Source organism: Carassius auratus, chromosome 20 (assembly GCF_003368295.1).
Source record: "Carassius auratus strain Wakin chromosome 20, ASM336829v1, whole genome shotgun sequence".
NCBI classification, from domain to species: Eukaryota; Metazoa; Chordata; class Actinopteri; order Cypriniformes; family Cyprinidae; genus Carassius; species Carassius auratus.
Window position 1 is genome coordinate 16249935 of NC_039262.1, and position 25972 is coordinate 16275906.

General features: G+C 36.3%; 2 protein-coding genes across 3 annotated transcripts; one reads left to right on the top strand and one right to left on the bottom strand.

The window, feature by feature from the left end:
* The first annotated feature begins 3933 nt into the window (after positions 1 to 3933).
* LOC113121042 (protein-tyrosine kinase 2-beta-like) lies at positions 3934 to 14016 on the top strand. The gene is made up of 24 exons (XM_026291257.1): positions 3934 to 4070; positions 4155 to 4229; positions 4338 to 4439; positions 4538 to 4670; positions 4971 to 5010; positions 5185 to 5213; positions 5327 to 5374; positions 5463 to 5557; positions 5735 to 5816; positions 6830 to 6930; positions 7393 to 7508; positions 8264 to 8364; positions 8563 to 8652; positions 9839 to 10043; positions 10275 to 10383; positions 10481 to 10540; positions 11141 to 11263; positions 11444 to 11593; positions 11682 to 11714; positions 11846 to 11870; positions 12008 to 12054; positions 12168 to 12302; positions 12390 to 12470; positions 12649 to 14016. The coding sequence occupies exons 1-24, from the start codon at positions 3999 to 4001 to the stop codon at positions 12883 to 12885; spliced, it is 2289 nt and encodes a 762-aa protein (XP_026147042.1). The 5' UTR covers positions 3934 to 3998; the 3' UTR covers positions 12886 to 14016.
* A 112-nt stretch (positions 14017 to 14128) lies between these two features.
* On the bottom strand, positions 14129 to 25926 carry chrna2b (cholinergic receptor, nicotinic, alpha 2b (neuronal)). 2 transcript variants are annotated; one of them, XM_026291259.1, is made up of 6 exons: positions 25145 to 25926; positions 19989 to 20140; positions 19138 to 19182; positions 18826 to 18935; positions 15776 to 16919; positions 14129 to 14825 (listed from the first exon to the last, which is right to left on the bottom strand). In XM_026291259.1, exons 1-6 carry the CDS (start codon positions 25227 to 25229, stop codon positions 14700 to 14702), a joined length of 1662 nt encoding a protein of 553 aa, XP_026147044.1. In that variant the 5' UTR covers positions 25230 to 25926; the 3' UTR covers positions 14129 to 14699. The 2 variants fall into 2 exon arrangements, with proteins under 2 accessions (XP_026147044.1, XP_026147043.1); XM_026291258.1 differs by having other exon boundaries at positions 25136 to 25926.
* Between the last annotated feature and the right edge of the window lie 46 nt (positions 25927 to 25972).

Consider the following 25972-nt stretch of genomic DNA (forward strand, 5'->3'; position numbering starts at 1 on the left):
CACCAGAAGGAAGAGGTTTTCGATCAATGAGGACCATGAATGACATCTTCCAATCTATGAATTTTAAAGGGTCACCAACAAAGACAGTGGGTTCTGGAACAGGCAGCCGATGTGTGCTTAGTGAGTTTGCTATTGCTTGAGCTAGATTTGCAGGTTCCTGAGGTGATGTAACTCCATATCCTTCACATGATGCTTGCTGAGGTAGGAACGACTGTGCTTCCGGGTTCAGTTGAGATGTAAGCTCTGTCCTTTGGCAGCCAGTGTGAATGCTAGGGCCTTCGTCATCTTCACAGCGATGAAGGTTGCCTTCCAATTCGTTATACACTTTGACACGAGCTGCTGCTACTTTAACTTCTTTGTCAACTTGTAGCTGTTGTAGCCGTTTCTTTTCCTCAACTAGCCTTAACTGCATTTCAGCCTCCTTCTGCTTTATCTCCGCTAACATTCTCGACTCACAAAGCTTCCAGTCATGCTCCATCTTATCAAGCTTAGCTTGTTGATTGTGAATTTCTTGTAAAGCTTTAGCTTGTTCCAGTTTCGCTGCAAATTCTGCCTGTGCATCAGCACGCTTACTTGAGACTTTAGAAGTCTTGGATTGGTTATCGGATCCCAGTGATGACTCTGAAACGACTGTGTTTGTTACTGTACATCCAAAGACGGATCCATATTCATCCTTATTCAGCACTTGCCTTACTGTTTCCTTCACAAGTTCTTCGTTGTAACTTTCATTAAATGTTTCCAGTCGTTTACTGACAAGATCAGTGATTTCTGCAGTTAGTGCAGCGCAGGCATCCATACGTTTAACAATGTCTGGAGTAGTAGTGTGGTTACGCAGAATTGCTTCATAATGATGATAGACTGAATCATGTCTGCCTTGAATGTCCTGCTGTATTTGATCCAGGTCTTCACGTGTACAGAATGTTTTCAAATTTGATCTAGCCTCTCTTGCAGCCTGCTTCCAGGACTCATAAGTCTTATGGAAGGACTTTTCCTGTTTCTTTGCTTCGAGCTCATGCATCTCTCGACCTTTCTCTGTTAAGCTTCTTTTGCGTGAGCTTGCTCTGAGCTGTTGCACTGGTGGGTTACTTATTTCTTCAGCTGGAAGTGGTATCTCCTCAACTGGTTCAACTTCCTTTTCAGGTGGGTTTTCCATGGCCTCTTTAATGTTGTTTACTTCTTTAAACTGGGCAACTTAAGCTATAAGTGATACCATTTCCATCAGACCTCTAAAATGTAAGCACTCAAAATATTAGCAAGGAGAATCAACACAAATGCACAACTGTAAACACTTTTAACATTTAAATATTTCCCTTGTAATAGATCAGAAATGTCAGTTTACAAACAGTAATAAAGTTAACTGTACTCTTTGTGTATGACTTTTTAAATGTCCAAGATAAATCTTCAACAATCAACGTTCAAATTTAACACACAAGTTTTTATAGTCTTTAAATAATCAAGCAAACTTGAATATTTTCTTGTGGTTTGACTTATTCAATTTAAATGTCTCTTGTAGTTTTATCCTTCAATTTAATAGTCCAAAAAATATTCTCCTTTTCATTTGAACATGTCAACTTACAGAGTTCCAATGAATGGATGCAGCTCACGTGGGAATACGATTTAACTCACAGTCTCAATCTCATCTGTAGTGTTAAACGGTGCCTTGTTACCACCTTGCGATCTTTCCCTTTAAGCAGTTATAATGACGTCAGGATCCGCTGTGACTGCGCAAATGTCCGCAGCGCCGTGCTGATTGATCCTCGTGCGGCGTTGTGATGAGCTCTCTCGAACAGGGCAGCAGCGAAGTAATGCAGAGTCCCGATAAGCGTCGAGTTTCACTGTAGCAGCCCCTTGGCGTCGACAAACGAGACAGAGAGTTTCGACGGGTGCTTAATCTTCTTTATTTCGCTCGCTTTGAGCGCCATTAACCGTGACTTCGAGAAACGTTGTGTTGTAGCACCGTGAAACTACATAAAGAAACAATATACTCATAAATAAAAAACGTATGTACAAATGACAGATTACTTAAACACATACACATTTACAGATACCCAAAAGGCAAATAAATTATTACATACATGAGAAATTAACCAAAAGAGCAACAAATAACACGTGCCATACGAAATTATATTACTTTAAAATACAACATGCAAAACACACAATAAAGACACATACCTCGCTCCGCTTGCCAAAGGGTACTAGATGAACCAAAACGTAAAGTGCATCCACCTTTTACAATATATATATCAAACTTTTGTAAACGCCATGTGAGAACCACAATGTGCTCCTCGTCCGCACCTCTTTCTTCTACCTGCGTTACAGCTTACGTTACGTAGAGAGCGTGCGTGCGCACACACAACACATTTAAAGTGACACACACATACATATTTTTGCGGTCATTTACACCGAGGTTACGTTCGTAACCGAGTACGGTTTTTGAGGAAAACATTCCTGTATTTTACCCCATATAGTGGTCTTCAGTGGTGGCCAATTGAAGGTTGAAGGTCCAAATTGCTCTACATCATCCCAGCCAAGAAATAAGGGTCTTATATCTAGCAAATTTTTTTTTTCCATTTTCTAAGAAGATACAAACATATATATATTTTTAACCACAAATGCTCATTTTGCACTAGCTCGACCCCATGTTACTTTATCACACATGTGTGACACAGGCAGAAGTACCAAACCAGTGTTTACAAACGAAGTGCAAAGAAAATCAAATGGTATTTACAAAAAAAAAAACAATGATGTCGGACAGTTTGTGACCCTGGAGCACAAAACCAGTCTTAAGTCGCTGGGGTATATTTTTAGCAATATAGCCAAAAAAACATTGTATGGGGCAAAATTATCGATTATTTATTTATGCCAAAAATCATTAGGATATTAATTAAAGATCATGTTCCACTAAGATATTTTGTAAATTTCCTACCGTAAGTATATCTTTTTTGATTAGTAATATGCATTGCTAAGAATTCATTTGGACAACTTTAAAGGCGATTTTCTAAATATTTAGATTTTGCACCCTCAGATTCAAGATTTTCAAATAGTTGTATCTCAGACAAATATTGTATATTTGTATAACAAACCATACATCAATGGAAAGCTTATTTAGTCAGCTTTCAGATGATGTATACATCTCAATTTCGAAAAATTTTGACTTAAGACTTAAGGGTCACATTTTTATAAATTGGAGCAGATAACGAGATCAAGTTTTTGCCATATCCAACCTTTTTGAACTGAAGAACTAACCGCGTGTTTGAGGTTTCCAGCATTATTACGCAATGTGTGAAGAAGTGGATGTGCATTGCATAGCTAATGAAAGATCAGCATTTGTGGTCAAAAAGTCTGTACATTTTTATTTTTTTAATAAAATGACAGATCATTTTGCTGGATAAGACCCTTAATCCTCAGCTGGGATCTTGTAGAGTTATTTGAAGCTGCACTGAATCTGCGATTTGGACCTTCAACCCATTGGCTTACATTCAAGTCCATTATATTCCTGGAATATTTTTCTCAAAAAAAAAAACTAAAAGAAAGACATGAACATCTTGGATGACATTTGGGAGAGTAAATTATCAGGAAATATTCATTCTGGAAATGAACTCCTCCTTTAACAGGCTATTTTCAAAGTTAAAAGTTAAGCAGTAAGTTGTTTGTGTTCAGTGTTTGGTGTTTGACGTTTCAACTGCAAACTCTTACCAAGATATTTAAATTCAGCATAAATTTAGATTTGTTCATATGTAGTGGTTTTTTTTTTTTTTTGTTAATGAAAGGGAAAAAAATGGGATAATATGCAGCTAACCAATCGAAATAAACCCTAAAATAAATCAGGACCCTGATAAAATAAACTGAAACAATAAACAAGTGGCAGCTTATAAGAGCTTAGCACACTGAAATTTTACCTCTAAACTGTTACATTTTGGTTTTAACAGCCCAAACAACTCAGGAAGCTCATCCAGCAAACATTTCAGCAATATGCATTACTTAAAGAGGACGAGTGTATGATCAAGTTCTTCGAGACCTATGGGGAATTCTCCAACTTTGACGAGGAAATATTTCCTTGTGAGCTAGTGGTAAGTTCTCCTTTTTCTTTTTTTTAAAGTGGAAGATTTAATGTGCTAAATCGAATTGACTAAAGTCCCTCTTAATCTACACAGCAAGGTTGGAGTTTAGCTGTGGATTTAGTCATTGGTCCCAAAGGCATTCGGCAGCGTACCAAAGCAGACTCCACTGTGAGCAACTTCATACTTAATTTCCAATCAAGTTTTTATTCCTTATTTTCATGCCAGTTGCCATTGTCCAAATGTTGTTTCAAGTTCATGCTCGTTTACTCTCCCCAGGCTGTTCGCCTTGCTGAATTTAAACAGATCCGGAGTATCAAGTATAACACACAGAGTGATGGCAGAACATTATTACTTATCGAAATTGAGGGTGCCAAACAGGTGAGAATGTTCTCACTTCAGTATTAGATTGTTAAACTTCATATGCACAGTGACACTCTTGTGGTAAACTAACCGTAAGCCTTTTTTCCCATCCCTAGCCCCTTTCCATCAGTGTGGCTTCTTTGGCCATTGCGGAGAACATGGCTGATCTGATCGATGGCTACTGTCGGTTGCTTAACCACACAGACTCATCTTTGATTGTTGGTCCAAATAAGAGCAAATCTCCTAAAGGTAAGCCTCAATTAATGTATGTCTGCGAATGTCAATAGTCATTTTACAAAGAGTCATTTAAAAGAGTTGGAGCTTGTGCGGACTACTTCCAGGGAATTGATCATTATTTCTTTTCTAAATTCTTGTCATCTGGAAAAAGTCTGAGATAAATGACAAGACCTTTACTGAAATGCTGAGAGTTGATGGCAGCTCCCCTCTGAATGTTGTGCATTTTGAATCATGTCTTTTGTGATTCATGTGGGTTTGGGGATTGCCATATTTCTCTTTATTGCAAACTGAGATTTATCTTCGCTGTCTTAGGTGTACAGTTGCGCAACTCTCTTCCTGAAATTCCCTCTGGGTGAGTACATCAGCATTCCTCTATATCTGTTTTCTTCTCCTCAGGACTACAACACAGAATGAATATTAATTGCTATAACTCTAAAGTGATCTCTTATGGAATAATTCACAACGTGAAATGGATTTGTGCTTTATTTCACTGTCCTTATTGTTGTTCGCTCTTTCCTGCTGTTAGGAAGAAGACAGAAAGCTTCAGATACAGCAGTGAGTATCAGATTCTCCTTTAGTTTAGTTACAATTCAGACACTCAGCTTGATTTTTGCTGTATTATGATAACAAGTTCACGATAATGTGATTACTTCAAATCTATCTTTCAGACTCTGATATATACTGTGAGATCCCAGATGAAAAGCCGCCACCACCTGGTGTGTATGGGAATTGTTCAGTTTCAGTAAATCATGCACTTATTCATTATTGCTTGTACTGATGTGCTCTTTATGTGTTTCACAATAGCAAAGGTTGGACTTTCCAGAAAAGATATTATCCTGAAACGTATGCTGGGTGAAGGCTTCTTTGGGGAGGTTCATGAAGGAGTTTACCAGAAAAAGGCAAGAAGTACTAGTGAGAACTAAAATGTTTTTGCAGGTCAGATCTGGATTATGGATTTAGCGTAATAGTGTTGGATGTCTTCCAATAACATTAGCAAATCTCATCATTGGTGACTTAGCTAATACAGTATGATTAGTTTCATTTTTTAATAGATTATTTTTAATTGTCTTGGTTAGAATGGGGAGAAGGTTAGTGTTGCGGTGAAGACCTGTAAGGAATGTGCGCCTGATGTCAGAGAGAAGTTCATGGGTGAAGCTGGTATGTAAATGAAACTTCTGGGTAGTTTTTATAGCCTTTGAAAGCCATGTTTCTTTAACGATGGCCACTTTTGGAATTGTGGACTTTTAGATTATAAATCATCACAACATATTAAATTTGTTTATACAACGTGTGTGTATACTCATCAATCACCAGAGAGTCATTTTTTTTTTTTTTTTACCAAACTGTCAGTTTTTCTTTTTTTTTCTAGCATATCTCAAATGAAGTATTGGGTTTAATAACATTCTGTGGTGGAAATAAAATGTTCAGTATTCTTGGACTTCTTTCACTTGCTAAGGCTAAAATTATAGATACAATTTTGTGTATTTTACATAAACAAAATAAATATGATTGCATAATTTGAAAAAATTACAGCTTGATTAGAAATTACGTGCACAGAAAATCAAGATTCCCACAGCATTATATTATATGATATATGAGGAAGCCTAAATTTAAAAGGTTGATGGCTACTTGAAAAAGTGAATGAATAAAATCTGAAAACACCATGGTCATTTTCATAAAGAATTTAAATTTTTTTTAGATGTTCTAGGTGCAGCTAATATATTTTATTGTGTTTAGAAATTGTGAGAAAAACTTTATATTTTTTATCCTTATCAAATAAATGACACTCATAAATAATCAACGGTTAAATTCATGGGATTAAACATAGTTGTGGACAGTTGGTTCAAAAGATTGAGATCCACTGCTGTTGTCTCTGTGAATTAATTTTTGTAAAACCTGAAAAATTGTTTGCTGTTGTGTAAATGACACAGTAGCAGAAAGTCATAAAAATGATGCAATAATATACTAATAAATAGTTTTCACATAATTAATTTGGAAGTTTTATTTAAAACCTTTTTTTTATGTTGAGTTTTTATATTTTAAGAAAATCTGGGTCACCGGTTTTGAAACAATCTACAGTATGTTAGACATTTGAAATGTAGCAAAAATAAACAATAAAATATACAAATATAATAATGAGTAACTGTTTTTGATCTTTTATCTGAATTCAGTCATCATGAAGAACCTGGACCATCCACACATAGTGCGACTGATTGGGGTGATTGAGGAAGACCCTGTGTGGATTGTCATGGAGCTGTGTCAGCACGGGGAGGTAAACAACAGCCCAGATGCTGGATGTTATCACTCTTATTTGTATTATATGCCAAAACACGTCTTTTGCAAATTTACAGGACCAATAATGTTGTCACTATGAGTGATTATTTTGGGGAGGGTGGAAATATATTATATGAGATAGAGGGGTTTACATAACTTTTAGATTAAATCTATAAAATTCCCTTTCAATCCATAGCGTAATTCAAATGGCCAGAACCGCTGTGATTGATATAGCCAACTCAATTAAGAGAATGCCATAGATATGGCTCTATTAACATTTACAGGATCTGTAAAACTGTCATAAACTGTTTACAAACTCACAGGAAGTTCAGTACTGAATGAATCAACAACCCTGCGTCTTGTCAAGTACAGAATAACTGGCCTGAGCAGTCAGTTAATTTTTTTTTTTTTTTTTTTTTGCTGTGCTAATACAAAAAAAATACTTGTTTTGTTTTTACAGCTGGGGAAGTACTTGACAAAAAATCAGCCGAGTTTGACCAGCGTAACTCTGGTTCTCTTCAGCCTACAGATCTGCAAAGCTCTTGTTTACCTGCAGGGAATGAACATGGTCCACAGGTGAGACATGCACTTCAATTTTTTATATTATTCATTATCTGGTGTATACTACAATTCAAAAGTTTGGGATTGTTTATTTGATAGTGAAATATTATTACAATTGAAATAACTGTTTGGTATTGTAATATATTTTCAAATGCAATTATGGCAAAGCTGAATTATCAGCATCATTACTCCAGTCTTCAGTATCACATGATCCTTCAGAACTCATTCTAATGTGCTAATTTGCTGCTCCTGAAACATTTCTTATTATTATAATGTTGAAAGCAGTTGTGATGCTTAATATATTTGTGGAGACACTGATACATTTTTGAAGGATTCTTTGAACAGAAAGTTCTAAAGAACAGCATTACATTGACATTTTGTAACATAAAAAATTTATTTAGAATAAAAATAGTAGTTTGTTAATAAATAAAATCTTACCGACCTCATATGTTATAATGGTTTGTGTATGTATAGTAATGTTTTTGAATTTTTAACAAAGCATTCTTGGAAATCACTGAAATTGTCTACAGTACGTCCTTACAGTGGGCGTAAATGTCTGAGACCATGACGTTTTTATGATTTTTTCAGATTATGATGTAAAATGAACCATCTTTTCACTCACTTTCTTATGCTGATAATATGATTTATTATGGACAAAGCTACAAAACAGAATCATTTTCACTAGTGGTATAATGAATGGATATTTTCATTGTTTTTTATTTTCATTTTCATTTCTCATTTGTTGTGTGTTGGTGTGATCTGCTTGACAGAGACATAGCTGTACGAAATGTGCTTGTTGCCACACCTGAGTCGGTGAAGCTGGGTGACTTTGGCCTTTCCAGATACATAGAGGAAGAAGAATATTACAAAGGTTACCTCAGCTGTTTTAAAACTCATTAAAGTTGTGAATTGTTTAATCATTTTATGCTTCATCATTCCATTCTCTGTTGCAACTATAATCATTTTAACTCCTCTGTTACGTTATAAAATCTTCTAAAATATTCTTTGTAGGGTTTTTTTATATTCCGTTTAACAAGCAATTTCTCATTACCTTGCATTATGTCTGCAGCATCTGTTACTCGTTTACCGATCAAATGGATGGCTCCTGAATCTATTAACTTCAGACGCTTCACTGCAGCCAGTGATGTGTGGATGTTCGGTGAGTGAATAGAAGAAAGTTGACATGTCGACATGTCTATTGTACCAAACAATGACACTGTTACATTCATTTAGCCGGACACTCGCTTGTTTGATTAATTAATATTCACATATATATATATATATATATATCTATATATATATATATATATATATATATATATATATATATATATATATATATATATATATATATATATATATAAGACAGAAAAGGTGTTCAGAAACCAGTATTTCTAAAATTGCCTTCATGGCTCTTTATCAGTCATCGTAAAATTCTCACACGGCACATAATTCATTTTTATGAATCCAATATCCAGTTTTGGCATGCTTAACCGTACTGTGCTTACAAACATTATTCAGTGCTCCAGGGCCACTATTAAACTTAATTTATACAAATTGTGTTACAATAACTGACTTTAATTTCCATCACAACTTTTCACAATTTGCCAATTCATTTTAATCTAATTTCTTGGTGCAAGAATTCTGTTGATATATAACACAACTGTAAAAGCTTCTGTACTGCAATTTATATTTGCTTTCAGTTAATATTATTCTTAATACTGGGCTTGAGACTTTATTTCTGAAGCCCCTCACTAAAACACTGGTTAAATAACAGGACTAGACAGACAGAGAGCCCTCTGTTTCTGGAGCTCAGCTGCTTTCACTCAGTTTCTCTGATTGATGGCTTCACATAAGAGTGCTGCTCCTCCAGATGCACCATCAGTACTGAAGCAAGGAGAAAACCATGGACAGATGATCCCAACACAGTTACTTAAGCTTTAGCATTTTTTTTTTTTTTTTTTTCAGAAAAGAGCAACTGAATTATTATTCACCCTCATGTCATTCCAAACCCGTATGACTTTCTTTCTTCTGTGGAAAGATATTTTGAAGAATGGGATAGATAGACATAAGAAATAAAATGGAAGTCAGTGGGAAACTCTTTGATCTTTTGTGTTCCTCAGAAAAAAAGAAAGAAATGCAAACAAGTTTGAAATGACCTGAAAGCGAGTACATGATGAGAATTTTCATCTTTGGGTGAACTATCCTTTTAACATTTACTTATCTTTATGGGATATTATGATATTCCTAAACACCAGAGGTGTAAAATGCACAAAAGTCTATCGAACCTTCCATGTGATTTCCCCCTCACTTCCATTTTATCCTCTTGTGTTGCTCTCGTCCAGCTGTGTGCGTGTGGGAGATTATGAGCCGAGGTAAACAGCCGTTCCACTGGCTGGACAACCGTGATGTGATTAACCAGCTGGAACAGGGCAACAGGCTGCCCAAACCTGAGCAGTGCCCTCCTGCCCTGTACTCTCTCATGACCCGCTGCTGGAGCTACGACCCCCGCGATAGACCCACCTTCACCGAGCTAGCCTGCAACATCAGGTTTCTCCCTTCATGCCCTATAATAATATAGCTCTGTATCTTGTGCATTCATAAAAAAAGCCTAAAATTACCTACCGTCATTTGATGATCCTGAGGTAAAAATAACACAGTGGTGCAATCAATGTTTTTAATATTGAATCTTTTTTTTTACTAATGAGAGGATTGAAGTGACTGAAATGTTATTTATTTGGTCAAAAAGATGAATTTGAACGAACAAGTTCTTTTTAACAGTGATGTCCACCAAATGGAGAAGGAGTTAGAGGTGGAGAGAGAGAGAGACAAAGCCCGTAGCACCCGGATCCTGGAGCCCAAGCTTACCATTAGTGAACCTCCACCAAAAGTAGCTGTCAGCTTTCATATGCTGTTTGTTTGCTCTTTCACTCAGTTACAGCAGCACATTCGGCCTAACGGTCAGTGTGTTTTGTTTACACCTCCAGCCTTCCAGAGTCAATACTAGCCGCTTCGGAAATACCCTTGGTGTCGGGCTACATCTTCAGGTTAGGTCATGTTCATTTTGTTGAAATATCAAGACACTAAGCACTACATTGTTTTTGTAAATATAGAATCCTTGAATACTGATATTTAATTGTATATTCATTTATAAATATGTTTTCTAAATAGAATTGAATAAATATAAATATACGTAATAATTAATTCAAGTCATTACATTTTAGGTATATGATTATTTATTAAGTATTACCGTATTTTTCGGACTTTTAGTCGCACCTGAGTATAAGTCGCATCAGTCCAAAAATACGTGATGATGAGGAAAAAAAGTCACATTTATTTAGAAACAAGAGAAAACATTACCGTCTACAGCCGTGAGATGGCGCTCTATGTATTCAGTGTTGACTACAGGAACACTGAGCAGTATAGAGCGCCCTCTCGTGGCTGTAGATGGTAATGTTTTCTCTTGGTTCATTTCTCTTGGTTCATTTCTCTTGGTTCATGTCAAATTAATTTTGATAAATAAGTCGCACCTGACTATAAGTTGCAGGACCAGCCAAACTATGAATAAAAGTGCGACTTATAGTCCGGAAAATACGGTATGTATGTTTAAGTATTAATTGGATATGTTCTGCTTTTATTTTCACCAGCTTAATGAGGCATTATGTGCCAGTTCACCAGACCTGGCCAGCCCGTGTGATTACCAGTCACCTGTGGACTCAACTAACATCCTCTCCGTGACCACATCCCCACCCCGTCGCCGCAGTCTTGGGGTACAATTAGGCCTGTTATCAAATGTTCTGCTTTCACTGTTAATGTATTTTTTTATGCATTTTCATTATTTCATTTTTTTTATCATAAAATATTTGGCTTTCACATTCGTTTTTTTACTGTTTTAATAATTAATAATATTTTATTAGAAGCTATCTATTTTCTGTGTGTGCATGGGGTAGGAGGGTGAGTTTAGTTTCAGGCCGACCAGTAAGGAAGATGCTCAGCAGCTGTGGCAGGAAGAGAAGGAGCGTATGCAGGATACTTTGATGATGCAGAAAGAACAGATGGAGGAGGACACAAAATGGTTAAAGAAGGAGGAGAAGCTTCTGGTAAGAAGGAAAGATTATTTACCAATCTCTTATGTATGCCTTTAATATTAGTTATAATATACATTGCAAGCTTGCTGTCCTTTCTCAGGACCCAAAGGTTCATGAAGACACAACTATTGAGGTTTGTATTTTTATTACATACATTTCATCAGTAACATTTTCATTTTATAAATCGAATGTATTTTTTTTTTAAATTGTAAAATGTACTGGTCATACACAACCCCAATAATTATTTTATTTATTTATTATCAGACACCTGAACTGCCAATTAGTTATGGTAAGTCTTCTGCATTCTACAGGTGATCATTAGAAAACATTTTAAAGAATTAATCGCATTTTATTAAAAAATAACCATTATTCTAGTGTCATATTAACCTTTCCTGCTATACTGACTGTATCCTGTGTCACTTAAAGCTGAGCTCCGTCTACCTCCTTCAAAACCACCCAGAACTACAGTCCAGGTAAGGACACGTTTAACATGCATAAATTGTATGCAGGGTGTACATATTAAATATTTGACTCTACTTTCGTGGAACAATGATAGGAAACATAATTCAGTTTCATGTGCCTTCAGCCTACACCTACAGCCGAGCTGGACCGCTCAGAGGACAGTGTGTACCAATGTGTCATGGATGTAGTGAAAGTGGTAGTGCAGCTGAAAAACGACATCAACACACTGCCGTCTACTGATTACATTTCTCCAGTCAAGGTGGCAAAACAAAAGCATTGATTTAAATCTGATGCCGCTTTTGATGAACATTTCCATTAATAGTCATTTTAATGTTTTTGTCTACAGGCTGTTGGACTGTCGTTAAGAAATCTGATCAACAGCGTGGATGATGTACTACCAACTCTGCACGTTTCCTGTAAAACAGAGGTAGTATTTGTACTGTTTGAAACCGTTTCTGGAATCTGATTTCATATCATGTCTGGGAGTTTTTGTAAAACTTTAAATACTTGGTTCAAAGCAATACGGTGAAATGTGCTGTTAAAAGTGAGTTTAATCTTCTCCATTCCAACTGAGATTTTAATAAGAGTATAAATGTTTCTGTCAGATCGAAGGCACTCAGAAGTTGTTGAATAAGGACTTGGCTGAGCTCATCAGTAAGATGCGTCTGGCCCAGCAGAATGCCATCACCTCTCTGAAGGAAGAGTGCAAGAAACAGATGCTGGCAGCGGCCCACACTTTGGCCATGGATGCCAAGAACCTGTTAGATGCTGTAGACCAGGCCCGAGTGCGCTCAAACTTGGCCAAACCCAGACCTGAGGACCCAAATTCACCGACTGACTAGAAGAGGAGCTTGAGACATGCTGACTCACAGCTTGAGTACAAAACAGATTGATTCATCTGTATAAGACCGCAGTGCAGTAATAGGGCAAAAACAACACTAGAGTGGTACATGAAACAGCCAATAGAAATTCAGGCAACTGTTGTACTGATGTCATATCATGTTAAGTGTTTCATGTAAACATTTATGATTGAGAAAACCAGGCAAGCCAGAGGGGTATTCCAGAAACCAGTGTTAACTTACGGTCACATATACCCAGAACTAGTTGATTAACCCAAAGAAATATGTTACAAAAATGCATCTATCTTTTAATATTTAGTCAGCATTTCTAATTCTGTGAAAAATAAAAATACAAAAATTGGTGTATGTAAGATTCAATGAACAAAAACAAAACTGTGCTTGCCGTTTCCTTCAGCATTTGTTGTAATGTTTGGTATTTTTATAATAAAAATACATTGTAAAAATGTTCTGTAGAAAAAAAAACATGTTGAATGCATATTCACATTGTGTGTGATGGGAATACATTTGAGTAAAATAAAATAAACGTTGATTTATGTTTTAATAGTTCTTTTTTTTTATCACTGGAGCCTCATCAATAGTGAACCTAAGTGCTGAATACCTCTGAAATTAAAATATTATATTATAAGCTCCACAGAAGATTATGTTCAGAGAATTTGTTGTTATACAGTAACTAGCTACTTAACCTGAAAGCTACCTAGTTTTGGAACGTAAAGTTAAGGTTATGCATGTACTTATCCATAAACTATACTTAACCTACTTTCTGGAATTCCCCCAAAGCATTTTTGTTTACTTTGATTCTAGATTTTCTTTTGAGAAAAGTCTTGTACAAATGGTAATAACATTCATCTGGACATCTCATCTTATTAAATGTGTTTATATCGACCAAAGCAATGTAAGGGATTCACATAATGCACAAATATGCTTTTTTTTGTTGCTTGCAAACAACAATAAAAGTTGTTGACACTTGTAAACTTCCAAATACACTGCAGAACAAGTGAGACATAAGATAACGGATATAAGTCTTTATTAAAGGTAAAACTTCCTCCAAAATGAATATTCTGTCATCATTTAGTCTCCCTCATGCAATTACATTCATGTATGAATGATTTTATTAAAAGAGATTTTGAAAGACATTGGTTTTGGTGACTTCTACTGTATGAAAAAAATTAAATAAAATCTGAAAATATATTGTTCATGTTTTACAGAAGACAGACATTCTAGACACAAGTACGGTATTGTAAATGACAGAATTTGTTTAATTTTTTATTTTTGTTAAAATATCCCTCTTAATTATATGATATCATATAAATTATATCAGGAGGTTGGTACCAAGACAGACTCGACACACACATATATACCCACAAACCACTTTGTCTCATCTCTTTAGTGTGCACTCTTTGATATGAAGAGTAACAAGACATGAGAAATCGCAACCTCAGTGCTTTTATTTGTGTACTCAATTAAATCTGTGTAGTAATTTCCAGTTGGCACGTTTCTTTTTTACAATACTATTTAAGGTTATACATTCAAATACAAGCGTTTTCATAGACAAGCTTCTTTAATTTGTGGCTTTCCTCTCAATATCTGACCAAAGCAAATGTCAGGTACTGTATTTGATGCCATATTCCTGATGTCAAACATGCATCTGACCCCATGCAGGGGAAATCTCAGCACGCGATCTCATGCCTGATGTTCCCTGCTAGAAGGGCCGTTGTGTCCCCATGCTGGTTCTTCCTGTGGAAGCCTAAACATCAGAAGTCCTTATTGTTCATATAATATACTCACTAGTGTGTTTTCTAGATCATGCCTGCAAGCCAGGGCGGGAGAAAGAGTCCGATTGTGCCCAGCAAACAAACTATGATGAACATCCATAGGAAGATTCTGTCTATTACCATAGCAACATACTTCCAGTCCTCTTTTACCTGTGTGAAGAGATAAGAGAATTGAGTGGATTATAAAACAACATGTAACTAGAAAAAGTAAAGTTTATTACAAAACTATCCGTTTAAGCCATATCTGAAGGGTGGTACCAAGACAGATTCAAATATATATACCCACAAACCATTTTGTATCTATCTCTTTAGTGTGAAGTCAGTTACAGAAAGTCACTGTGTTTCTTTTCCAGTTGACACTTTTAATTTTCACAATAATATCTATGGTTATACATTCAAATACAAGCATAATTGTCATTGAAAAACTTTGACATTGGCTTGAAAAATAATTGCTCAAAGGTTTAAAATTGTTTGAACAGGCTATTTGATAGATCTACTGTTGTAGCTTAAACACCATAGAAGTTACAATTATTTTATAAATAAAAAGTAAATCACAAAATATTACATATGCAATTATTTAAATTAAAATTGTATATTATATTGTTTAAAAGCTTGGAGTCAGTATGTTTTTTTTAAGTAATTAAATTCATCAAAGTCACATTAAATGGATTAAACATGTCAGTAAAGACATTTAGAATGTTACAAAATATTTCTATTTCAAATAGCTTATATTCATTAAAGATTCCTGAAATATCATTTTCCACAAAAATATTAAGCTGCACAATTGTTTTCAGCTTTGATAATAAACATGTTTCTTGAGCATAAGATGAGCATATAAGAATGATTTCTGAAGCTTCATGTGACACTGAAGACTGGATCAATGGCCGCTTTAAATTGATTTTTGCAATCACTGGAATAAATGACATTTTAAAATATATTAAGATAGAAAATATATTTTAAATGGTCATTTTATTTGAGAAAATTGCAGTTATCACTGTGTTTTGATCAAATAAATGCTGTGTGCTTATTCCAAAAACATTTGGGAAAAATTACACCAAACTTTTGGAACAGTGGTGTAAAATTAATTAAAAGAAACTTACACTAAAGTCAGCATCTTCTGCTCTCAGGTGGTCTGCTATGTAGTGAACCCCCTCCAGAGCTTGCAGGACACTGGGGGACAGAGGGAACCCTGGGGTGTCTGGCATCATGTTTTCAGGCCGCTTTGTGACATTAACTCTTCCACCAAGCTGCCTGGAAGCCAGGCCCAACTCCAGTCTTGAGGAGGGGCCAAATTTCTGTAGAGGAGGTGGAGTCGAGATGAGAGGGCAGGGCGAAGGGGTCTGGAGTGAAAGCGAGATCGCCGAGGGCAGCGTTCCCAGTTCTAAATCCTTATAACAGAAGCGTCTGCGGGACTCATCCTCTCCTCTGAACCAGCTAGTTGCTGTACTGAGGGTTGCGTTTGCCGGTCCAAGAACCCGTGATGTCATTCCTTGTCCCTGCCGCTGCAGGAGGAGGAGTTTCTGCCTGCGACGGCTATCCGGTGCAGGTCTACGCATAAACAAGCACCGTGGGATCAAATCCAAGAAGACTGAGTGAACCCAGTGGGGCATCTTATGAGTGCTGGGCGAGCGGTGGTGGACGTTAAGCACGAAGACGGTGATGACGATGGACAAGGTGACGAAGATCATAGTGAAGAGAAGGTATTCGCCAATGAGCGGGATCACGAGCGAGGTAGAGGGGATGATTTCTGTGATGAGCAGCAGGAAGACGGTGAGCGAGAGGAGGACCGAGATACATAGCGTGATCTTCTCACCACAATCTGACGGGAGGTAAAAGACCAGCACGGTCAGGCAGGAGATGAGCAGGCAGGGGATGATGAGGTTTATGGTGTAGAAGAGCGGCAGACGGCGGATTATGAAGAAGTAGGTGATGTCTGGGTAGATCTCATGGCAGCAGTCGTACTTCTTGGTGTTGTAGGTGCCGACAGCATTGATGATGGCCCACTCGCCGCTCTCCCAGTAATCTTTCAGGTCGACCGTGTTCTCGATGCGCTCTAAGTCAATCTTGGCTTTGTCGTAAGTCCACGAACCGAATTTCATCTTGCAGTTCTGCTGGTCAAAGGGGAAGAAGGTGACATCTATGCTGCATGAGCTCTTGTAGATGGCAGGTGGAACCCAGAGCACTTTACCTGTGTGGAAGAGGTGGGCTTTGGTCATGTGTGTCACCGCAAACTCCCCATCTGCACTGAAGGGGACAACAACATTAACTTGATCAGAAGTCACTTTACTAGAGGAAAAGCAGTGAAATGGTTTCATGCATCATACAATTCAGCAAAATACATTTTCACACATTTTAATATTTGCTTCAAAGCAAATAAAACTTGCATGTTTGCTGTTACAGTGAAAGTGACATACAGTCAAGTATGGTGACCCATACTCAGAATTAGTGCTCTGCATTTAACCCATCCAAAGTGTACACACACAGAGCAGTGAACACAACACCCTGTGAACACACACCCAGAGCAGTGGGCAGCCATTAATCCTGCGGCGCCTGGGGAGCAGTTTTGGGGTTCGGTGCCTTGCTCAAGGGCACTTAAGTTGTGGAATTGCCGGCCCGAGACTCAAACCCACAACCTTAGGGTTAGGAGTCATACTGTCTAACCACTAGGCCACAACTTCCCCTAATATAAAATTTTATGTACACAAGATAAATAAACATATTAACGAAGCCTTAGGAGTTGACGATATGATAAAAATCTCATATCACAATATGAGTAATTTAATATCACGCTAAAAATATATATCACAAAAAATTTAGTTATTTTTGCTTAAAATAAAGTAATTATATGAAAAATATATACAATAGAAATTATGCATGACATTATGCATAAGAACAAGAAACTATTCAAAAGCTATGGGGGGGGGGGTACTACGTTAATATACATAATATGCTACATACATTGAATAACGTAATCGAATAAAAACACTGCATATTCTTTATTGTGTAATATATTTCTTCTTATTATGGATACAAAAGTAATTTAGTCCAAAGCAGTGAGATTTTTCTCATTTCTGTTTGATTCACATGAATGACAGACAGCATGAATATTAGACTGCTGTCACTTTCAGAGCTGCCCGAATCCAATATACTGTTACACAAGTGTTTTCTTTCTCAGCTGTTTGCTTTCACTTAAGACCTGAATAACTGTGTTTAGGAGGATACTTGCAAAGACGGCTTCTGACACATAAAAGTGTTTTTAAATACTTAAAAGCAAATTCAAATGATACATTTTACATAGCACAGCAACGTCAAGTGAAGGTGTAACCACCATAGAGATGACAGTCCAAAATCTAAATATGTCTATACATGTCTACTGGTATATCACCCACACCCTACCTATAAAAAATAAAACTAACCAAATAAACAAACTATTATTCTTATTATTACTTTCCAAACCATTTTACACATGCACACAGTTTGGTTGTAGGTTTTTGATTATTGGGTTATTTTAGTAATATGACATACTGTACATTTAAGATAAGTAAATGGATAAATGAAGTATTAAAAAAAAATAATAAATAAACAAATTAACAAATAAATGTATGAGTGAGTGGTAGATAATATCGATAAGTGGTTAATTATTTATAAGCTGTCATCATCATTAAATGATGCCTTCTACATGGAGTTTCTTGGATATTTTAAGTCTTTCAGACAGGACATATTTGTTTTAATAATGATTCGGCAGTTAAACAGTGTATGAACTGCCTTTTTTAGAGTTCTTGGTATCTAGGCTGGTGTAGCACCACATTCAAACAGTGGGTGTCAGTCTAAAGAAGTGTGTGAGTTCATTTCCGTTCATTTCAGTGCATTCCAATGGCATGGTATTGCATACTAGCCTGGTAATACCAAACTCTACTACTTCGCTGAAATGAAATTGAGTGGAAGTATGAAGTCTGACGTAGTCAGGCTAATTGCATACAGTACACGTTATATATCATGTCACTGTTTGTGCGCTTCTGAGAACCAACTTTGCATTTAAAACAGTCTACACAGCACTACACAGTTAACATCTTACGCTCTGGCTTGATTTCATTGCATTTAACTTGTGGAGATTTATGAGTGTTTTTAGCTCGGATTAATTGTTACTCACTTGTTGTACAAAACTATATCCGGGACCCAGATTAGTTCTGACGGAACCCTGATAGAAGTCACATTGTCGTAGTCTGAAGGCTTCCAGCGTAGTTTATAGTCATTCCACTCCTGAGCGAGAGGCCACAAATGTTCAGAAAATTAAAAACTAAATCTTTGCAAAATGACTGCCACCATAATACTTACTTGACAATTTTATTTTGATTGTTATCATTAAATCATTTTACTATTTAGCCAACTTTGTTCTAATTTATGGTGCCAGATCATAAAACAAATTCTCCATTCCACATATGAACTTTCCTGCTGCACAAACCTGCTTTAGCCAGACATTTGTTGTCATCATCTGATTCTTCTCGTCCTGTGGAGGAGAAAAGGAAGGAAGGACAGTGAGTATTAGATGAGTCAGAATGCTGGGTTTGCTCCAGCAGAAAGCTTTTGGTTCAGAAAGATCACAAACACCTTATCATTTTAATCTTCCGATGGACTTGGAGCCTTAAAGGAGCATGAACCTAAATTCATCAATATTCTAAGGTTTTAGGGCTCTTAATATGGCAATATACAGTAGGAGGTTGACGTTACTGCCTTGTGAAATGAATATTTCACCATATCTGTAAACAAGATTGTAAAAATTATAATTAGCATTTGTTATTTATTGTTATTGTAAGAATACTAAGCTTTAGATATCCTTGGGCCAAAACAGACTCTGGATGCATGTGAGGTTTAGGTTCATTTTTCTTTTCTTTTTTCTTTTTTTTCTTTTTTGCAATCTGACAAGCTATTAGTTTTATAACAGCAATAACAATAAGAGCATAAAAACTGTAATATGTTTACTACCATTCAGAAGTTTGTGGTTAGCAAGATTTTAAAATAAATTATTTAAGGATATTGCCACAAAAAATATTAAGCAGCACAACTGTTTTCAACATTTATAATAATAATAATAATAATAATAATAATAATAATAATAATAATAATAATAATAATAATAATAATAATAATAATAATAAATGTTTATTGAGCAAATCAGCATATTAGAATGATTTCTGAAGGATAATGTGACACACTGTATATTGGAATAATGATGCTGAAAATTTAGCTTTGCCATCACAGGAATATATTACATCTTAAGCTATATTTAAATCGAAAATAGTTCATTTAACTTACCACATCAATCAGCTGGGCAATAGATAAACCGAACTTGACAATGACAACATCAGAGGTGTTTGGTACAGGCCTTGACCACTTGTTGTAGCCATCAAAGAGCTTTTTGAAGAGTTCATCTTCAGCGTGTGAATGAGTCTTCTCACAACAAGAGACTGCAAGTGGAAAAGAAGACATTACATTCGAACTGCTAATACTTGTTCTAGATTTGATCAAATTTTTCAAAAGAAAATAAAAAATAACACACACACACACACACACACACACACACACACACACACACACACACATATATATATATATATATATATATATATATATATATATATATATATAAATAATAAGACAAGTATATATATATACAGTCTATTTTGACTTCTATAAAGCTCCTTTCACAATAAAATATATGATAATGAGAAAGTGGAGGCAAATTACATTGTTGTTCTATTGTGCTTTTAAATTGCAGTCATAAAGTACATTACATCATCTTATAGTGAGCTTGGTTCATTGCTGAAGTGCCAAACATTCAGATTGCTAGAGAAGCAGTTTCGCAAGCTCAGCTTATTTAGAAAGTTTTTTATAGATTTGAGTGTAGCATGACAAATTATTGAACAAGTGTGTGAATTTACAGAGGTAGAGATTAAATACTTCAATGAACTAATGGGCAGGAGAGCCTATTAATTTATCTAGGGCTTCCTGACCACACTATTTGCATATTAAATAACTAAAACATATAGTATTAAAGCACTTCATCAGGGGATTAACTTCCATTCATTTCTTTAATCATATATAATTACACGCATCGTCACTTCATCACTTCTCATTTGTTGATTGTAATGGCTCAAAAATGTTTCCAGGCAAAACTATTCCACACAATTAAACTTCAGCAATATCACGTGAGCAGAGTGTTATGTTTCCAAAAATCGCTGAATTTGAAATATCACACTCACTGAAAACATAGGCCTATAACTCTTACTTTTATTTCCCATTACAAAAAAAAAAAAAAAAAGCTGAAAGTTTGTCACAAACAGTGAACAACTAAAAAATATTATGAGTCATTCAGAACGCCAGTCGATTTACTTAATTAAAGAGCACAAAAAAAGATGTGTGGATAAATGAAATAAATAAATTACACAGTATTCCATCAAATCAATTTTTTTTATATATATATTTTTTAATTATTGTCAATTTAGATTTTGTCTTCAAAAGTAGTTTATTTTCCAAATTAAATAAATAAATAAATAAATCTAGACCTGTTTTCACTGACTGACTGGTGAGCCCAAACTCATGAAAATGCATATGCTATCAGTTGCATGTTTTATTTTATTTTATTTTATTTTATTTTACCTGATATTCATATGCAGAGACTGTGCATATGATACGCACGTTTTACATGCATATAGTGTGCAGTTTTTGCATGCATATGATATGCACTTTGTTGGGGTTTATATACACATTTCTGGCGTACATGAAATACGTACCTACCCCACACTCCTAAACCTACCTATTGCATATCATATGCACGCCGAAGTCCATTTTTGCATATAAATAGTATGCCAAATAGAAACAGAAAATTGTCCCATTGAAACGCACGTTCATGAGCTTGGGTTAGAGCAGGCCTATGCCATCTTTTCTTTTGCCATACTGTTTTTCATATACTGTAGTATATGAAAAACAGTATGGATTCAATGAGTAGTATGTCTGAAATCATGAGGCAGTAACCACATGAAGAATATAGTACTTTGATCTTAATGAATACTACTTATAATATGTTTTCTATTTAAGTTTTCATTTGGACATACCTATATAGTGAGGAAAAATGCTTTCAAAAACATTGCTTCAAACACCTGATATGTGTGAAGCCGACAAATGTTAATGATACGTGGGCCAGTGAGGCTAACTGAATGATGACTGATTCTCTTCTTTTTTCAAGAGGATATGTTCTGTAATCACTGCACCTCTGGTTGACACCTTTGCAGGACAGAGGCTAGACACCATTAAGATGGCCCACTCCGGTCTCATCTCTGAGCTGAGGAGGCATTAACACAGAACCCTGAGGACAGTGTTTGCACATAGTATGTGTCAGGCCTGCTATTTGAGTGCTGTAGCATGGCTGGAGTTGCTGTCTGAGAGCAGTCATTTGCTGTGTGGAGAACTGAGCTCCCTTGGGTCATGCTGGCACAATGAGTCACACTCTGGGCAAGTGTCAACATGTCATTATCAAATCAGATTTAGGGTCTGCACCACAGGGCATTAGTACAGTGGGACATGGTATGAAGGCCAAGCACAGCACCGACTACAGTCAGGAAAATAATTTCTCACCTCTGGCACATTTCTTGCTTTTTAAAGCATGATGCATTTTGAAGTTATTATTATTCTGAGGCTAGGAATTTGGTATTGGATTTATGCATCTAGATGTGGTGAAGACGCATTTATGCATCTAGATGTGAAGTTCAAACCGAGCATCAGAATTGAGAAGAAAGGGGTTTTAAGTGACTTTGAACATGGAATGGTTGTTGGTGCCAGACGGGCTGGTCTGAGTATTTCAAAAACTGCTGGTCTACTGGGATTTTTGAGCACAGCCATCTCTAGGGTTTACAGATAATGGCTTGAAAAAGAGAATTTTTTGAGCGGCAGTTGTGTGGATGAAAATGCCTTGTTGATGTCAGAGGTCAGAGGAGAATGGGCAGACTGGTTAGAGATGATAGAAAGGCAACAGTAACTCAAATAAATACTCATTACAACCAATGTATGCAGAATACCATCTCTGAATGCACAACAGGTTGAACTCTGAAGTAGATGGGCTACAGCAGCAGAAGACCACAGCGGGTGCTGCTACTGTCAGCTAAGAACAGAAAACGGAGGCTACAATTCACACAGACTCACCAAAATTGGACACTAGAAGATTGGAAAAACGTTGCCTGGTCTGATGAGTCTCAGTTTCTGCTGTGACCTTCAGATGATAGGGTCAGAATTTGGTGTAAAGAACATGGATCATGGAAAACATGGATCCATCCTGCCTTGTCTCAATGGTTCAGGCTGGTGGTGGTGGTGTAATGGTGTAGGTGATATTTTCTTGGCACACTTTGGGCCCCTTAGTACCAATTGAGAATGGTTTAAACACCACAGCCTACCTGAGTATTGTTGCTGACCTTCTCCATGCCTTTATGACTACAGTGTATCGATCTTCTGATGGCTACTTCCAGAAGGATAATGCACCATGTCACAAAGCTCAAATAATCTCAGACTAGTTTCTTGAACATGAAAATGAGTTCACTTTACTCAAACGACCTCCACAGTCGCCAGATCTCAATCCAATAGAGCTTTGGTAAGAGGTGGAACGAGAGATTTGCATCAAGGATGTGCAGCCGACAAATCTCCAGCAACTGCGTGATGCTATCAAGTTGGACCAAAATTTCTAAAGAATGTTTCCAACACCTTGTTCAATCTATGCCACAAAGAACTGAGGCATATCAGAAGGCAACAGGGGGTCCGACCCGGTACTAGCAAGGTATACCTAATAAAGTTGCCAGTGAGCGTGTGTGTGTGTGTGTGTGTGTGTGTGTATAGCTGAGAATAAAGGAAAAAGTGTTCATAAACCAACAGGCAATATGGTTTAATTAGAGAATATTTGTTTTCTATTTCTTAACAATAAATAATAATAATAATAATTATTATTATTAATTTATTAATTAAACTTTTCACTTAATAAAATGTTTAATAAAATATAAAATTAAAAATTATTTGTCACAAATGTGGAGTTTTAGTTTTAACTAAAACAATGTAAACTGTGTTATCTTGGTATTTTCATTTTTTTTTTAAAAATAAACAAAATGATTAAAGGTTGATAAACCTTATTTTACAATGCTAACATGTTTTCATTTTAGTTTTTAAGGTGACTGTCTAATTGTCTACATCAGTAATTTAATTCAGAGTGCAGCGAACTTATACTGTAAATATAACTGTTGCACCACAATTTGACTTTAAAATATTATTTTATATAGCCTACATTTTATGTTTTATATTATTTTATATTTTTATTCTAAAAATCTTTAATTTGGTACATGTATCCTATAACTAAAAGGTGTAGGTCTATATTTTAAATCAGATTAATTACAGTTATTTTTCTCAAGTTGCAATTGGCTACTAAACCGTGATCACCGTGATAATTTTTGTGTGTAACGTAAAAGAACATCGGAGGCTCGTTCTCAACTCCAGTTTGGAACGGTGAAGTCTGCGTCAGTTCTGCGGTCGCTCAAACAGCGATAACAGCGCATCTGTTCTCCAGTCTGTGAGGAGCAGAGCAGGTGGACGGATTTCACTAAACAAACTTGTGGGTTGTTAGATCAAAGACTCGGACCTGAAATTGGCTGGCGACCTTCTTCTTCTTGTATCTCCGTTAAACTCTGGAAACTTTCAAGAGCTCGGCATGTCCTTAAGGAAATCCGATGCAAATAGCGTCGGTAAAGTGCATCCTGCAAGCTCGTCAGATGCCCGCAGTGCTATTCATTCATCAGGAGTCCAGAGGCTGCTGACAGCGAGCGGCGCTCGTGGAGAGTGCGAGCGTAAACGCAGAGTGATGAGCAAGCCCAATAAATCTGCCTTGATTTAAGCGCCAGCTTGGCCGCGGAGAGGACACTTAATTTTACTGGCAATCGTGCGTGCCATTCTAATGCTTACACATCTCTGACTGTGGATATGTGAAAGCATTTGCATCTTAAACCAGCTCATGGTGGTTTGTTGGTTTAAGATAAATTGGTCTCTCATTGTGACCAGTTGAAAACCAGATTAAGCTGGATGTTTTGAGATTTTAAGGAGATTCTTAATTGACAATGAATCAAATCAGATCATATTAATCAATGCACGTTGGAAATGCCTAGTACACAGGTAAAACAATCAAATAAACGTTGTCTTATTTTTAAGGCTCTGGCTCAGGGTGACCAAAGCTGGTTCAAGTTAAACTAGCATCAAAGCCGCTAACCACATTAAAGTGGACATGGTTTTTGGAAATGTGCAGTCAAAATAAGTTTATAGCTACAATTATATAATACGTTTGGATTATTCTTAAGCAATTTTTGTGGAAAAAAGTAAAAAAAAAAAAAAAAAAAAAAGTAAAAAAAAAAAAAAAAAAAAAAAAATTCAGAACTTACTTGACTCACATAGGATAGTGCAGAGAAGTGAAATCCTCAGGAAGAACCGCTGATTCTGAAGAAAGCGCTCCATCATACAGCCGATTACTTTCATTACATTTCTATGTTTTCATCTGCATTCCACGCGACAGTTCCCGTATAATTCAGTGGCTTCTGTGTTTTCTGTTGTGGTGTCATACTCTGCATCCTCTGCTGGTTCTCGTCTTTTTTTATTTTTATCACATGTATTATAAGGGCTGGCAAAAATCGGTTTTTTCGTAAAAATGTTTCAAATTAAGTAGCATAAATCCAGTGTTTATCCATATTTATTTAACCCTTAAGTTTATTTCTCTCTACGTGAAAAAGCACGATGATGAGTTTAAGTTCTGCGCACCTTGTTCAGCGGAAGATCAGATTCCGTGCTGCAAAAGTATTAGGCTATTTATCTCCATATGCATCCAAAAAAAGAAGTATTTTTAGATATATCCCAGAGTAACTCCATTCGTGCCAGACAGTGTATAGATGCACTCATGACCTGGCTCCTGCTGTTTCCAGGGTTTACTCCAGACTGAGCATCTCTATCTCAGTCCGCCTACCCACTTTCATGTCAGACAGAAAGGGAGGGAGCGAACACATCACAAGTTCACGAGCTTGACCACATTCCAAATTGCCCGATGTTTATTTTCAACAAATCTGAACGAATTTTCTTTTTCAAATAAAAACAACATAATTAATTCACGTTTATTGGATACGTTCCCGATCTCGTATGGACACAGTCCTTGTCAAATCAGGGCCAAACTGTTATTGCATCAAGTGATTGATTTGTTATTGCAATTAATTTCCGCTAGAGGTCAGGGT